Here is a 17,237-nt window from a genome sequence, read left to right on the forward strand (position 1 = left end):
TGCTCACAGATTATTAGAGATGGGTTGATCGGGATATCAGAATTAGCCAGTAAGGGCTAGAGCTAAAGGGCCAAGCAGTGTTTAAATGGATACAGTTTGTGTGTTGTTATTTCGGGTATAAGCTTTCGGGCAGCGGGGTGCTGGGGATGCAGCCTCGTCACTCCTATTACTACAAGCAACCTCTTTAAATACATTTTTCTTGAGTTTTGATGTCCTTCTTAAGCAATAATCCAAGTCCCTATCATTATCCAATAATCACTGTTATTTGGTTTTTAATTACTTACTTGGGATAAGGCAGGTTTCTCAATACACAAAGAATATATTATTCCCTTTCACAGCAGACTTATGAGGTCAGTATTTATGACAAGCTCACTGAATGTGGTTTTCCTTTATATACACATCCTTGTGCCAATAAAATTTTTGTCCTTATGTGTTTAAATCGCCACTGTTCCTTGACACACCTCAAAAGGACTAGCATGCCTCCTGCTTCCTGAAATCAATGTTGATAGCATATTTGGACCATACTAAGCAGATGTGGCAATGCACCCCTTAGAGCAGCCATGCAGCAGCAGTAGTAATTACAGGGAAAGGAGCGTGGATGCTGCAGAAAGTTGCACAGGAAAGCACTGCAGGGTATCAAGGAAGTCCTTTTAAATTATGGATTTCTTATGGCTAAATAGAGAAAGGAAGAGGAGAATTTTGTTTCCAACAGGTAATTATAATATAGAAACTGAAAATAATATCAAAAAATCTGTCAATTAATTGGGATCTGCTAATCCTGTGCTGACTGGTTGGGAGAGTCAGGAGGAATCAATGTGGACTCAAAGAAAGAAATCGACTTCCATCCTAGAGGCTAAATTTCTCGAAAGACACTAGATTTAAGTGAATATTTGTTTAAAACGAAGAAATTTTATTTAGATGTATTATATGTATGTTGGCGGAGGCCGCTTGTTTGTTTCCAGCTATCCAGAGCCAAAATAATCATACCGAAATTATATTAATAGCAATACTTATTTGTCCAATAGCATAAGCATATATCTGGCTAACTCTTATATCCTAAACTGACCCTTCTCCAATAATCTGTGTATCGCCAGGAGGTTGTGGCCTATCCCTAAAGTTTCAGCAAGCTGCAGTGCAGGCATCTGTCCCTGGAGGTGACTACATGGCATCTCACTGATGGCACCTTCTTCCTCCCAGCATTCACTTTAGTTCCCCCTCCCCCACCCAGCTCTATTCTGCTAAGCTGCTGGCTGAAGCAGGTTTATTCATTAACTAATAAAAGCAACACATAATACAGAGAAACTTCCCACACGTTTTCTGCTCAAATAAAAGGGAAGGTTCTAACTTTAATGTAGTAAAATTATATATAATAAAACAGGTATCAAGCAAAAATTACAGTTAAAACATTTATATTTATTTTATCCTTTATCATAACTAAGGAAGAATATAGTTATAACTATTTATCTTCAACTTCATAAGAGACCCAAGAAAGATACAATATTGCCTAAGTAAATAGGAAGTACATTGTAAGAAATTCCCAAAACTCCAGAATTGACAGAGATATCCCACTGTCTGATCAATGACCCAAAGTTCTTCTGAATTGTTGGAGCATCCATCTTCAGCTTACTGGCCCATAATATCCAGCAGACTTTTCCATGAAACAGGAAATCTGAAGATTTGTTTTGCCTTGTAATGGCAAAGTCCATCAGTGTCTTCTGTGTCCTGCAGAATGTCTAGAAGACTCTTTCATGAAGCAGGAAGTCAAAGACCATCTCACCTTTATGCAAGTTCAGCCATCACTTTTCTGTGGGCCCTGCATGTCCAGTTCATAGAGCATAACATCAAACAGTCCAGGCAAGAGCATTTTTTGCCCAAATAGCTTAAAAATAAACTCCACAAGGAACCTTTTCAATGCCCATCTTCCCCTTGAAATAGTTTGGTGATGCCTTGAGTAGATGTGTCTCATTGTCATGAAAAGTCCTAAATTCTTAAACATTTTAAATGCCATATTCTGTAGTCTTTGAAAGGTTTGAAAAAGTGCCTATCCATTTGAAATACATCTCTGTACATCTAGAAAACCTAACTAACATGACTACAAGCTTGACTATTATAGGTGATTATTTATTAACCATATTTCTTAGTTATGCATTAAATTTTTAAATGGGCTGCACAAACACAATACCTTAATAAAGAGCAAAAATATACATATAACAAAATTGTCCTAAAATTTGTATCAATAGACCATGATCCACACCAATGCAAAGTATTCATATCTTTAACATATTCCTTTTTAAATTGATTTATAAACAATCAATTAGGGAATTTGGGTGGAACTCTTTCCAAACTGCTTATTGCTTTTTTGAGGGTGAAGAAATTTTGGGGGGTGTTCATAGAGACCTTTCAGAGGGTCTTGGTCCATCAAACCACATTAGTCTGGAAGTAATCCACAAGTACTCATCCTCTGTTGAAACAAAAGAAGAACCTCTTTTATAAAAGAACAGGTGCTTAGGCCCAAATTTTGAAGCCAAGATACCTTTAAAATATATATGTTGGTTTAGCTTAGAAGCCCATACAATGAAATGTCTGTCTGTACTTAGCTCCCTAACAGTCAAAAAATTCAAAGAAAGCACAATAATATACATAATCCAGATTCTCTGTGTATATTCCATCTTTACATGGCTTATTTTTCTTATTCTATTGCTTTTTCTACAAGTTTAACATTTATTTTATTATCTTTATTCCTTTAATCTATGACTGCCTGTGCTTTTTATATGACATTTACTGTCTCTTTATTCTTTTTCTTCACTCTCCCAAACTTACTTACATTTTTTTTTTAATACATTGTGCCGTGTTTAGAGACCTTTTATGTCTGAATCTGTCCTATTGTGTATCTGAAATCCTTTTCTGTCCAGGAGGCCTTCTTAAAATGCTAAGTGGCATTACTAGGTCTAAGGATGCTTTGCCTTTTGGCTCTGCCCGGTCCAACATGGCAGAGGTCTGTTCAGTGGAAGCCATGTTCCCAGCCCCATTTTCAGGCACACAGCAGGTGTATGTTGGCATTAAACAAGAACCAGAGTTCCTCCTGGCAGCGTGGCCCAGGAAGTCACCATTTTGGAACTCCTTTTTTTAGTTTGTTTGTTTGTTTTTTTTTTTTCTGCCACTGAATCAGGAAGACATCTCTTAAAGGAATCATGCCTCTGCTTGCTTCTAGCAAACAGAGCCCACCTGAGAAAATCCTGCTACCAAAAAGCCATGCTTAACTGTTCTTTTGTTGTTTTTTTTTTTGTATTTATTTATTTATTTAAGATTTCTCCCTCCCCGCCACCGCCTCCCATTTCCCTCCCCCTCCCCTGATCAAGTTCCCCTCCCTTGTCAGCCCGAAGAGCAATCAGGGTTCCCTGCCCTGTGGGAAGTCCAAGGACTACCCACCTCCATCCAGGTCTAGTAAGGTGAGCATCCAAACTGCCTAGGCTCCCACATACTCACTCATATTTGGTTTCTAGCCATAAATAAAGGACATTGAGCCTATAATTCGTGATTCTAGAGAAGCGAAATAAGAAGGTGAACCCAAAGAAAAACATATAGGCATCCTCCTGAATGTTAACCTTCATCAGGCGATGAAAAGAGACAGAGACAGAGACCCATATTGGAGCACCGAACAGAAATCTCAAGATCCAAATCAGGAGCAGAAGGAGAGGGAGCACGAGCAAGGAACTCAGGACTGCGAGGGGTGCACCCACACACTGAGACAATGGGGATGTTCTATCAGGAACTCACCAAGGTCAGCTGGCCTGGGTCTGAAAAAGCCTGGGATAAAACCGGACATGCTGAACATAGCAGACAATGAGGACTACTGAGAACTCAAGAACAATGGCAATGGGTTTTTGATCCAACTCTGTTCTTTTGTGTCTAGGATTCCTTTCCAAACTTTCTCAGGTTTTATGTGGATGTAGTCAGCCCTACATTGGTGCACCAATTCATTGGCGGAGACTTCTTGTTCATTCCTGGATACCCAGATAGCAAAATAATCTCATAGAAACTACATTCTTTGCAATGCTGCTTGACCAATCACTTAAGTGTATTTCTAGCTAGCTATATCTGGCTACCTCATTTCTATTAATCTGAGTATCACCATGTGGCTGTGGCTTACTGGCCAGGTTCCAGCTCATCTGTATCCAGGGGGGCTACATATCAACTCACTAACTCTGCCTTCTTTCTACCAGTATTCAGTTTAGTTTTCTCGCCTAGCTCTATTCTGTTAAGCTACTGGATGAAACAGATTTATTCATTAACTAATAAAAGCAACACACAGACTGAAGGACTTCCCACACCATATGTATATGGTGAATGCCTTTAAAATATTTGAGTGGTGCTTTCTAGACTCTTTTCAAAATATTGAATTAAATATAAACATTTGAGCCTGCATCTAACAAATAATGAGATAAATATTTTATTCATTGAGAAAAAGCATAATGTACATTTCTAACTTCAATTATGCCTTAACTACCTCCTAAAAGATACCCAGCAATGTTCAGCATCACAAACATACACACCCTCTTGTTTACGATGACAGTAGTAAGTCAGATGAAATTAGAATGGATGCAGAATTAGAAGATGCTGCCGAGTAATGACAGAGCCTCCCTCACTTGCTTCTGTTTCCTGGGGAACTGTAACGCTGTTTCCAAACAATGCAGTCTGGCTTTCTCACTTACTTTGAGGAAGGAAAAGGATAATGTGTACAAAAGTACTTCCTACACTTTAAAGTGCTATACAAATGTCAAAAATCAGCTCTAGAGAAAATATTAAAGAAAGGAATCAATAGGCAAAACTATTAACTTTAAAGCCAAAACATTTATGTATGTATAATTTCATGTCTTTTTTCTTCTACTTGCTTCCTTATTATTGGAAAAGATTGCAAATATTTGTTAGTGTTTCAGTTTCATGGCAAAGGGACAAAGCAAACAGTAGACTGACAGCCAGTCTGTCACTTGTGGTTCACAGTATTAAATACCCACCGTAAAGGGTAAGTTACAACTTTTATAACCACAATACTGAATCAAAGTTGAGGGATGTAAGGAACTTCTTATTTCCCACTGCTTTCCCTCCAAATCAGCAATAACTGGAAATGATTATCTGCTTTTTCCTGTATTTATGATATTTCAGTTTTTTCCCCCATATTTCTTTGAGAATGTCCAAGTGGCACTCTGGGATGCGATAGTATTAATTGAAGACATTAATTATTAGCCGGAACCATTTTATTTAGTCGGGTTTTCACTTAGCCATGTAATAACTTACAATTATTGAGAACAACCAGCCTTCAAGCTAGCTGGGTTCTAAGGGCCTGTTGCACATTTGAAAATGAAAGATTGACCTGCAAATACCTGCCATCTCTATTTAGAAATATTTTTGAGGTGTATATACTCACATTACTAATTTAGATGTCTTGCTTATTTTCAATGGTGGGGGGACCCATTGAAAAAAATTGTCCATATCCCATTAAAGCAAAATTAGCCCATATGTTAATACTGGTAATACTTGTCAATTGAGACTGCCTACTCTGTCTGACCTCCAACTATTAAAAGACAGATAGTGGAAATCCAGTGTAAGTAGTGACTGACATCCTCAACATGGTTAAACTCCAGAATTACACACTGCTTAACCCATGATGCTAATTGCTCAGGGGTCGCTGACAATGTCACCATGACTCAAGTACTCTGGTGTTCTTAGTGACTAAATTCCATGTTGTAAAATAACATCATATTACTTGTTTATAAGTATGTTTTTTAGAATTGTGTGCTATATATGTAAATATTGTCTTTACAACAATAGCAATTAATATAATTTAAAAAATTCTTGTATGTAGTTGATTTTGAAGTAAGCTTCACTAATACCAGCAAAGCAATTAAAATCTGGAAATTCCATGCTCCCACCATGATATTAGTGCTCTATGGCTTATGGTTATTGTTACCGTACTTCGAAAATACTATTCAGTATTTTCAAATGAAGGGATTAAAATGACATCAGTTTGTCTTTCTGTCCCTGGGAGTTTAACCAGGCCAAAATGGATTCTTCTTTAATATTATGGCTCTAAACAACAATTAAAATGTAAAAACTACCATCACATCAGTCATCTGGGAAAAGTGTATTTAAGTCTTCAACAGTCACAATAAACAGCACAATATTAAAAGAAAGCTTGCAACTCAGCAAAAAAATGGGAAGGAGGAAATGAGGGATGGGGTGGGAGAGAGCCAAGGGGCTGGTAAAGGAAAGAGATAAATAATAAATGTAAGGTTGGGAGTAGATGGACCACTGATACAGAAAGAAAAAGCAGTAGGATGCTGTGGGGAGAACTTAAAAGGAGGAATTCAGAGTGTCAAATGGAATCAGATAGGAATTTCTGGGATGCAAAGGGGAGTTTGAATTCTTGTTATTATATGGGCATTATTAGCCTAACTACATTGTTGAGCTCAAAAGGAGGTCCTGAGAAACTGGCAAGTCCTTCAGGATAGCTGGCACACAACTAGAAGAGAAAATGTTAGAGGAGAAAAAGAGGGAGTCCAGTCAGAGGTCTTCAAGTTGCACTCTGGAGTGCGTGTGAAGTCAACAGACTAGATCAAACTGGGCGCCGACGTGAAGAAACTCACATTTCAGAAGGAAAAGTTCCTCAGTGGAGCAGAGAAATGGCAAGTAGGCTCTGTAGACTATCTAGCAAGCTGTGTTAAAATCAGGACAAGAAACCTGAAAGGAATGAAGCAAACGAGGCCAGAGAGCAGGCAGGGATGCTAAGGAAGTGACAAGGAGCAGAGAAGATAAATGTGTAATTCACTTTGATGACAATAAAAGTGGTATCATTGTGTGTGGTTTCATCGCTGCCAGCAGACAAACAGAAGATATCAGGTTGTCTCCTGATCCGTGAAGGGTTGCTCGGAAGGATTTTAAAGGGAACTCCTAGGGAAAGAAGATGCTTGCTGATTTCATGGGCTTGTGCAAAATCAGCTCTGTTAGTGAAGTTTTGTCTCCAGTGTTTTAAACTTTGTAATTAAATTCTTTATTAAGATTGGTTTTGCTATCCTGAATGTAAATGAGTTGCACATACATTTATTTTCTGGCTCTTTAAAATATTAATGCATGTGAAATGTAAATTAGACATATTTAAGAATCTCCTGTGATGTGTCCATACACTGTGAAGTGTATGAATCAGGATAAAGGTGTAGATTTCCTCAAATACTTATAGTTTCTTTATGGTGAGAACATCCAAAATTCTTTCTTCTAGCTTTGCTGAACTATTTGATGAATCACCATTGCCAATAGTCTTCTACTATGGAATAGGATCCCAGAACTTCTGTCCACCTGTGACTTTTTATGATCTATTTTCTCCTCCTTGACTCCCCTCTTTTCACCGTAGTCTTGAGTATCACTAGTCATTCATGATATTCTACAGCTGTCATTATGAGGTTAGGTTTAATAATACAGAAGCTAGACCAACAGCTAAGAGATTGCCGGGCAAAAAGACTTGAGACTGACAAAGAGGCAGAAGGGAAAGGAATGCTTTGTTTTCTTTTCAAAAATAAAGTGCCCAAATCTTGAGCACTGCATGGGTCGAAGAACACTTTTCACATTATGGATAATTTTGTTAGAAGAGTTTGGGGAGGAGATGCTGAGTTAGGTCAATAGAGCATGCAAACACTGCACAGAATAGCAGAGATATGCATCTGTGACGTGGGTGAAGGCTCCTGGGCCTCCAGGTCAGACTACTGAAGGGGTAGGGACCATTGGGCTAGATTGTGGGTGTCATAAAGGTGAAAGGAGCGATGGAAAAGCATGGGTAAGCAATAGTTCTGGCAAAGTACATGTTAGTATCCGATTGAAGCAGAGATGTTTGAAAGGTTGAACAGACCAGGCTGTGACATGGCTCTTGATAAGAATTCTTTTTATTTTCTAGTTTGCAGTGCTCATGGCGTAGAGAAAAGTATTAAGACTAATTCTTAGAGCACAGAGCATATGGGAAGAAATGGACAGGTAGTCACCACTGCCCTCTTGGGAGCTGGGCTACTTTTCCACGCTACTGTAACAAATAATCAATGAGTTTCATGGCAGAAACCACCATATTGTTGAGCTCACTGATATCTAAGTGAAAAACCTGGGGTGAATCTTGCTGGGTGAAAATCAAGGAGGACCGCCCAATGGGGACTTGACTTCACTGTCAGTAGCAGCCTTTAGAGATCACCAGTGTCCCTTGGTGCTTCCCCATTCTTCCATCGTCAAAGTAAGCACTGGTGGACCTTTCCAATCATAGATTTCATTGGCAATTCTGTTTTCATCATCAAACCTCCCTGGTAAGGGTCTATGTCATTATATTAGATTCACCCAGATCATTGGAGTAGGATTCGCATCTCAAAATCCTGCTGTTGATGCCATGTGCAAAATGCCTTCTGTAGTCTAAGGAATTAAGACAAGAATTCTGAGACCACATTTTTATTTTTTTTTTGCCTGTCACAGTATTTGTGACTTGGTTATATCGAAGAGATTGAGACACACTCTGAAAATTGATTGCAACTGTGTTATTTCAGAAGACATAATGAAATGTCTGAGAGAAGTACAAAATTGGAACAAAATTGTGGCTTTTCTATTAATAGTAGAGCTGATGGGATGAGCTTTCTTAAATTATCTTTCTTTTGGTTTATTTATTAGAAACTTTATACTTTTTAGCAGCAGACTGGTGAATTTAAAATTGGATTCTTTTCAGTGTGTCCATAAAAGAGGCAAACTCTCCAGGTTTTTTAGCCTTAACTACACACAGAAATTGTTTTATGACCTAAAGCATCATTGACTTTGCTTATGACAATTTTATTGCTGATATATGCCTGCTTTAGCTTTTAACTGCTCTAAACTGTCAGAAAACTTGAGATTGTAGATAACTGGCTCAGGCAAACTGTCTGACAGCCACCCATACATCTGTCACAGGCAGCTGAAAGGTTGCGATGACACCACTTCAGATGTTAACCGATCAGGGGCTGAAATAATAACTTCAGACAGCGTTGCCTGTGATCAGATCCTTCCTCCAGACCTCAGGTCATCCTAATAAACGCCGTCCTTAGCTTGCTGTTAAGTGTTTAATAAGCACGTTATAATAGCCCTGACCACAAAAAGCTAGTGAAGGTATTGTTACCACTTTATCTGATTCAGTAGCTCAGGAATAAAGTTCAAAGTAGATATATTACTGTTTTAAAGGCATACTATAATTAACGTAAGGGATATTGGTAGCACCCATATTATAATTCTGTGAAAATATGTCCCACATTTTGAGCAGCAAACAAAGAAACAAGCAAAAGTCCCACCAAACACACAACAATGACCCTTTTGTTAGTAGACTGCAAAATTGAAGTTGCAGTTGCAAGCCTACTTATTTTTAACATTGAAATGACAAATTGTGTCAACTTTTAGGGTATCCAGAATGTAGGATTTTATTAGGGAGGTGAAATCAAGTAAAAACTTTTAATTTCTTTAGTATTTTTAATAAACACTCTTGATTCAGGGTTAGCAACTGATCAAATGTCTCCAGAAGGGGGAAACCTTTTAGTCACGTTTCCCTTGAGTGTTGTCTTAATGTTCATGTGTTCTTGGTGTGGAATTTGATGTTGTGAGTTTATGTTTTTTTCTCAGACTCTGATGCAGGTACATGATGCACCAATGTTCTCACACAGGGATGACATCACAGACTCTGACAGAGGTGCATGATATATCCACAGGGCTGACGTCACAGACTCTGACGGAGGTACATGTTGTACACACACAGGGCTGACGTCACAGACTCTGATGGAGGTGCGTGATGCACTGATGTCATCACACAGGGCTGACGTCACAGACTCTGACGGAGGTACATATTGTATACACACAGGGCTGACGTCACAGACTCTGACGGAGGTGCGTGATGCACTGATGTCATCACACAGGGCTGACGTCACAGACTCTGACGGAGGTACATATTGTATACACACAGGGCTGACGTCACAGACTCTGACGGAGGTGCGTGATGCAGTAATGTCATCACAAAGGGATGACGTCACAGACTCTGGCGGAGGTACATGTTGTACACACAGGGCTGACGTCACAGACTCTGACGGAGGTGCGTGATGCACTGATGTCCTCACACAGGGATGACATTTTAGGATGATGGTTCATTAACCAAATAATTTTCAAAATGTCAGGGTTGCGGGCTTCTTGGTGGGATTTCATTTCTTTTGACCCAATTTATCTTTATGAAGGGTGGAATCTATCAGAAATTTGTTATCTCAGATAGACGCTGAAATACACAATTCAGTGTTAGCTTCAAAGAGTCTAAGTGATGATTTCCACAAGGGAAAACTGGTGAATTTTTAAGGAAATATTGACTTCATTTCCCACCTGTAACTCCTGTTCCACAATTCCAGGAATCTCGTGATGACTATTTCTCTGCACTTTCTGTGTCTTTCACTCACTTGAAAATTTAAACTCACTGAAAGATTCTTCCTAGAATAAATCAACATTGCTCATCGTAGACTTGCACCTTCAATATTTGTGTTACAGAGTCTAATACTATCTGTCATTAGCAACTTTACATTAGAAAATAGGTACTACAGAGTTTTTAATATTTGTGTTACAGAGTCTAATACTATCTGTCATTAGCAACTTTAGATCAGAAAATAGGTACTACAGAGTTTTTAAGCTATAAACACATCTGGCCTTAGCAAATATCTCAGTATTTACTTATTTTTATTGTCTTCAATGACCTTTTAAATGGATATGCTCTTTGTTATTTGGTTTCTTGTTCTCCGGAACTGCTCATTTATTCTCGGCCACCCATACCCGAAATAACGACACAGAAACTATATTAATTAACACACTACTTGGTGAAGCATTTAAATGTATTGCTAGCTAGAGCTCTTATATCTTAAATTAACCCATTTCTATTAATCTGTGTGTGTATCACCACGCGGTTGTGGCCTACTGGTAAGGTTCTGTCCAACGTCCAGCGTTTATCTCCTGTGGTGGCTACATGGCTTCTCTCCTCCTCCTCCTTCTCCTCCTCCTCCTCCTCCTCCTCCTCCTCCTCCTCTCTCTCTCTCTATATATATATATATACACACAGTGGCAGTAAAACGTGTTCACACACACAGAGGGGAATCCCACATCACATTGAAGTTCACATTGAATCCCACATCAGTTTCTCAAACACTTCACCAAGTGATGTGATGTAGAAGGGCAGGCAAAAACCCCATCTGCCCAGTTTCTGTCTGGCAAGGGATGCTCGGGTTTGCTCTGCAGATTTGTATGAAACTCTGAGCATCAACCTTAGTTTGTCAGGTCTGCAATTCCTTCTAAATTGGCCATTTTTTCTCATGCCTCTGAAAATTACTATCCATAGAAATTTGTAGTACCCTCTCCCGATTTCCTGCCATGCAGACCCCCTTCTAAGTTGTGCACAGCAGCTGAGCAAAAAGTCGTCACTGTTGAGCTCAGTGAGGGAGTCACACACCTGGGCTCTTCTTCAACGCTTCACATTCAAAGACAAGACCAGATGGTCTCAGGGATCAAAGGAACTCAGAATTTACTGGAAGGGTTTTGAAACGGAAACGTTAGGATAGCCATCTTAGACTATCAGGCAGAGAGAATAAGTAAAGTACAGAACAGGACATGGGAGGTAGTGGGGTGGTGGAGCTTGCTCCAATGAAGAGAAGCAGACCCAGCTCTGAGGGGTCAGCTGCCGGGCGCTGTGGGTTCATGGCCGTGAGCTGGCTGAGCACCCCTCAGTATCAAAAATGTTCTGTTGCCAATTATTTTTATTTATACAAAATTTTCACAGTAGTTATTATGGTTAGTTTCCTAAATGCCTTTATTGTACTCAAACTACTTATTGTAGACTTGCTGTATGTGTATATGTGTATATATGTGTGGGTGCATACACATCATACACACATTTATATATGTAAACATATATGCATGTATAGTGAGTGAGAATTTTTGAACTCTAGAAACATTCAGAGAATTTTTCTGTGTTTACATGCATGAAATAGAGGCCAATAGTGTAATAGTATTTTTGTGGAAATGTTTTTATTTAATACCGATTGCCATGAAAACAGATACTAAAGGTTTTGAATGAAATAGTGAATAGGATATCACACACACTCGTTCACATTGAAGTAATTGTGAACTAATCATTTTAAATCTTCGGTGTTGAATATTTAAAAAATAACATGATGAAAATTATTATAATAAATATTATTATTATTATTTCCCAAGTTATTCTAAACATTAATAAGGCATACTAGGGATATAAAACTCAATTCTGCTTTTATCACACTGTAACTTTTTTCAGTGTTTCTTCTTTGAATTATTTAACTGATGCATCTCAGTATAATTGATTGATAAGAGCTGCTAATTTCTCTTATCTCTCATAGTCTCTAAAAACACTGAAATAGGATCTGCCAAGCCCCCATGCTTATGTATAAAACTCAGTTGGTAACTAAATACTGTGCTGTTCTTGAGGTCCTGATGAGACCACGTAGGTTGTTAGTTACCTAGCCTTGTTATATTTTATCTGAGCAATTAAACCTTTATCACGGTTGGCATCTTCACAGTGTCTTTCTGTTTTTTTTCCAGGACCCCCTGTTTCACTTGGAGTCCCACAGATCTGAGAGAGGAAGGGGCAGATGTCCCTTTGACCCCAGCTCCTCCTTTGTCTCTACTCTAGTTGGTAATTATCTTTGCCACAAACATCAGGTAGTAGCCATGGTGATTGGAAATATATTTTTCAACCTCAGAACAATCTTTGGCGTTTTTTATAATCTTTGCCTTTGACGAGTCTATCGGCTGCGATCTGGAGAAATAATGGTGAATTTCAAGTGACACCCTCTTTGGAATTTGATTCCAAAATAGCTACAGGTGACATTAGTACTTATGCCTCTTCATGAAAAGCAAACGTCTATAAATACTTGATGCAGTGGTGTGTGTGCGTGTGTGTGTGTGTGTGTGTGTGTGTGTGTGTGTGTGTGTATGCATGCATGCAGAGGTCAGAGGACAAAACACAGGCCTCAAGTGTCTCCTTCCACCATGTGGATGTTAGGTCTGACTCAGGTCACCAGGCTTGGGGGCATGCACCATTAACTGCTCAGCCAGCTCATCCCCACTTATCTAAGTTCTTATTAAGCTTAGAGAGGCTGAGCAGCTCAAACTGAATGCGTGCCCTGGAACAATGCAATAAATCATATTGTCTGATAGATACTGCAGATTAATTCAGGTTAATTAAATGAGTTACTCAAAAGCCTCCTTTGCCACAGTAAAGAAACAGGTTTTTCTGTATTACCTGGAATTGGAAATGATCGTTGAAGTACTGTGGCAATATGAGCACATGAAAATATGAGCATATTTTCCTACATATAAAATAAATGGAAGCAATCCTTGATACCTAACAAGTGTGCTAAGAGTGTTTCTTTGTTTTCAGTATTGAGTATCTGACACTATTATCAGATTTTCCCTATGTATAGTCCATTCTGTGATCAGTCCTCTTTGAAGAAAATGAGAAACTGTAACTTTTAGAGACTTCATAATCTAAGTAAACTGAAAGAGCTTAAAATTTTTTGCTGACGTTTAATTAAAGTATTTACTGAAGTGCTGGAAAGATGGCTTGATGTTTCAGGGTTCTGGCTGCTCACCCCAGTGTCCCATAACCTTCTGCATAGCCAGGCCAAAAGGATCTGATGCCCTCTTCTGGTCTTCATAGGCACTGCAGCCACATATTCACAGACATCCATGCAGACAAAACACCCATATACATACAATTAAAACTAAAATTTAAAAAAAAAGTAAACTCTGCTGTGTTTGTGTGTGTGATTCTCCAGACTGCATTCTGGAGAATCCATTTTCTTCAGGTTTATCCAGATGTTGACAGGTCTTGTGTTCTGCTTAGTACATTTCCCTGTCTGGATTGTGGATGTGGGTCATAGAAACTTTGACTTAGCATTATAATTTAAGATGTTATGAAATGAGAATGTCACAGAGTAAGATGACTTGACTAAACATGCAAATATGACTATTTTAAAATATTTTAGTTCCTCTATAAATTTGTACATAAAATGTGGGGTGTGTGTGTGTGTGTGTGTGTTTATGTAGAGTATGAAGAGACTTTAAATATGAAAACAGAACTATTAAGACAGTTCAGACAGTAGTAATCACAACATTAGGAATGTCATTCTTGTGCATACGATATCCATAATTGCTAGACATTCCACAGAAATTGGCAGGATCTGAATTAAAATGCATACATTGGATAAACTGAATGTCTGGATAGAGTACAGACTGAGAAATTCTGGCAAACAAAAAACAAATTTTGAGATATTTCCCTTATTAAAAAGATATTGGAGTTTGGATATTGCATAGTATGCATTCCTGTGCTGTGAAATACTTAAAATTTTGGAAGAGAAGGCCAATCATTTAAACATTTTATTTAAATGGTGAAAATGGGCATTTCCATAGCTATCTCTGTCATTCAAGATTAAGTCTCCCTGGAATTTGATTATTCATGGAATCGAGAATTTAACGTTGAAGTCTTTAATGGGGAGATTTACTGGACGGGCATTGCCAAGACAATTCCCTGGACTACTAGATCAAATCACCGTGTGCTGAGATGTGGTATGCTTGCCTTCTGGGGGCTGCTCTGTTTATTTAGAAGAAAAATCACATTAAAGAATAGCTTTCCAAGCCAAACAGAAAAGCTATGGAACAATCCCTCCAAAGAGAAGAAGTGAAAATATAAATCTTCATATTTCTCCTTTCCCTATCATCCCAAAGTACTTTGGAGAGATCGTTTCCTCGCTGTGGAAAGCTGCGGGTGCTGGCCTGAGAACCTGATTATCTCTGTGAGCCACAGATCTTTCCACGATAGGAAGTTCAAATAATTCACTCAGTTGAAAAAGTACTGGAAAAGTGAGCCGGGAAATGGAGCTGCCTGACTTGGAATTTGGCAAGTTTGGTGTTTGATAGCCATACACGGTCTGCTCTCGTGGGCTAAAACAAAACCCAAGCACAGAGATGACTGGCCATCTTTTAATCATCATTCCTGTGTCTGTTCATATGTATGTCACAAAATGTGTAATGATTGTTCTCATGAAGACTAACTTCATGAGAAAACACTCACACTGATAACAACATTCACAAGACTATGGGGCCTTAAAGAAGAAAAAAGGTGCTTTTTTTATTAGTTCTTTGAGAAATTTTACACAATGTGTTTTGATTATTCTCCCCTTCCCCAACTCCTCCCTAATCACCCAACTCTCTCTCTCTCTCTCTCTCTCTCTCTCTCTCTCTCTCTCTCTCTCTTTCTCTCTCTCTCTCTCTTCACCATTAAGTCCAGTTTGTACTGCCAATATATTTTTGGATATGTGATCTTCTACTGGCAAGTGACCAATTGTCAGTATCTCCTCCTCTAGGGTGTGATGTCCTGTCCTCCGCTTCCCTCCATGCTGGAATTTTGTCTGCTAGGAGCCTGCACAAGCCTTGTGCCCACTCTCATAACGACTGCTATATGCACATGTCCCATACATACATGGGAGCTTCTCCAGCTGAAGCTGTCTGTGACGTCTTCAGAAATCCTTCAGCATCATTCACCGTCCCTATACTCTGTCCTCTGCTCTGTGTTTCCACTCCACAACTCAAATACTCTTCCCAAGGAGTAGCTGCTTTATCGTATTTCTTAACATGCTGTCTTGAGCCAGAGTCTCATTGTGTGGCTCTGACTAGCCTGGGTCTGGTACATAGAGCACTCTGGGCTCAAACTCACATAGACCCACCTGCCTCTGCCTCCCAAGGTCTGAGATTACTGTGAACCAACACCGCTGTTTATTTCTTAATTTTGAATACAATATTAATTTCAGTTATGTAGCGGCGTGAATAAATGCAGGCAGATATTAAAGAATATATACAACTTTAATGATTAAATAAACTTAAAGAACCTAGGTTCCCGCATAGCACAGGAGGCAGGAAAAGGGCAGAGCCGCCTCCTGCAAGCCTGATTTATCAGTATGCATTCGCCCGAGGCAAACCCGCCCCCTAAAGGGGCTGGCTTAACCCTACACAGTTAAATAATTCACATTATTTAAGATTCTCTGGAATGAAAAATAATACTATTTAGTAAGTGAAAGAATTTAATATTCATTCTTTTATTAAATTTATAACCAAATTTAGAAATGAAATGGTAATAGCTTAGATGTTAAAAAGAATTCAAGAGCAAAGCAATGGCCACAGGGAGTCACATTCCCCACGATCAGAAGCCAAGCAAGCTGAGGTCAGACATTAGTTCACCTCACTCCAAGTCTCACTGAAGCCCGATTTGTTTGCCATACAAAAAAAGCTCATGCCTCGAGTACAGGGTTTTTTAGTGTGTCTGCGTTTTGCCCATTTCTTCCCCTGGGGTAACCACAAATATTCTCTCAAGGGCTGTTTTAATAACTGCTAAGTGCTTCCTAGCTTTTAAAGCTGTGGATGCCCTGAGATTTGCACTAAACCCAGTGGCCATGTTACTTCAAGGCAGCTGTCTAACAAGCTGAAGGAACATAGCACCTCGCTTGCTTAGTAAGATAAAATAACGAGCTTGTTATTTGGTGGTCAATGAATCGAAATTGATTAGCTGTTTTCTCTGTGTCATATGTTTTCTCTCTCTTCAGTGTTAGGTGTGATGCAACATACCTTAGGCTACCTTGCATTTTCTCATTTATTTATTTATTTATTTATTTATTTATCTATCTATTTATTTATTTATTTATTAAAGATTTCTGTCTCTTCCCCGCCAATCAAGTCCCCCTCCCTCCTCAGCGCGAAGAGCAATCAGGGTTCCCTGCCCTGTGGGAAGTCCAAGGAACCCCCACCTCCATCCAGGTCTAGTAAGTTGAGCATCAAAACTGCCTAGGCTCTTACAAAGCCAGTACGTGCAGTAGGATCAGAAAGGACTCAATTAGTCCCAACATCTTACAGGCTATTTTCCCACTAATTTTGTTAGAATTTCTGGTGTACTGTAATTCTGTCACACCTGAGTACTACACTTGAAAGGAGCAAGTGTTTAGAGAGACCACCTTGGTGTGTTATGTTTCTTTTGAAAACTTCCTTTGAATCTCCTCCGTCTGCGTGTCTCTCTGTGTCTCTGTCTCTGTCTGTCTGTCTGTCTCTCTCTCTCTCTCTCTCTCTCTCTCTCTCTCTGTGTGTGTGTG

At 39.0% G+C, this 17,237-nt stretch overlaps 1 protein-coding gene across 1 annotated transcript in view; it reads left to right on the forward strand.

The window, feature by feature from the left end:
- The window catches only part of Sema3e (semaphorin 3E), a 247,879-nt gene that overhangs the window by 183,962 nt on the left and 46,680 nt on the right, over positions 1-17,237 (forward strand). The window contains exon 5 of the mRNA XM_013350407.2: positions 12,640-12,733. Coding sequence (XP_013205861.2) covers positions 12,640-12,733 — 94 coding nt within the window. The remainder of the gene's footprint in view (positions 1-12,639; positions 12,734-17,237) is intronic.

The sequence above is a fragment of the Microtus ochrogaster genome, chromosome 26 (genome assembly GCF_000317375.1).
Source record: "Microtus ochrogaster isolate Prairie Vole_2 chromosome 26, MicOch1.0, whole genome shotgun sequence".
Classification (NCBI taxonomy): Eukaryota; Metazoa; Chordata; class Mammalia; order Rodentia; family Cricetidae; genus Microtus; species Microtus ochrogaster.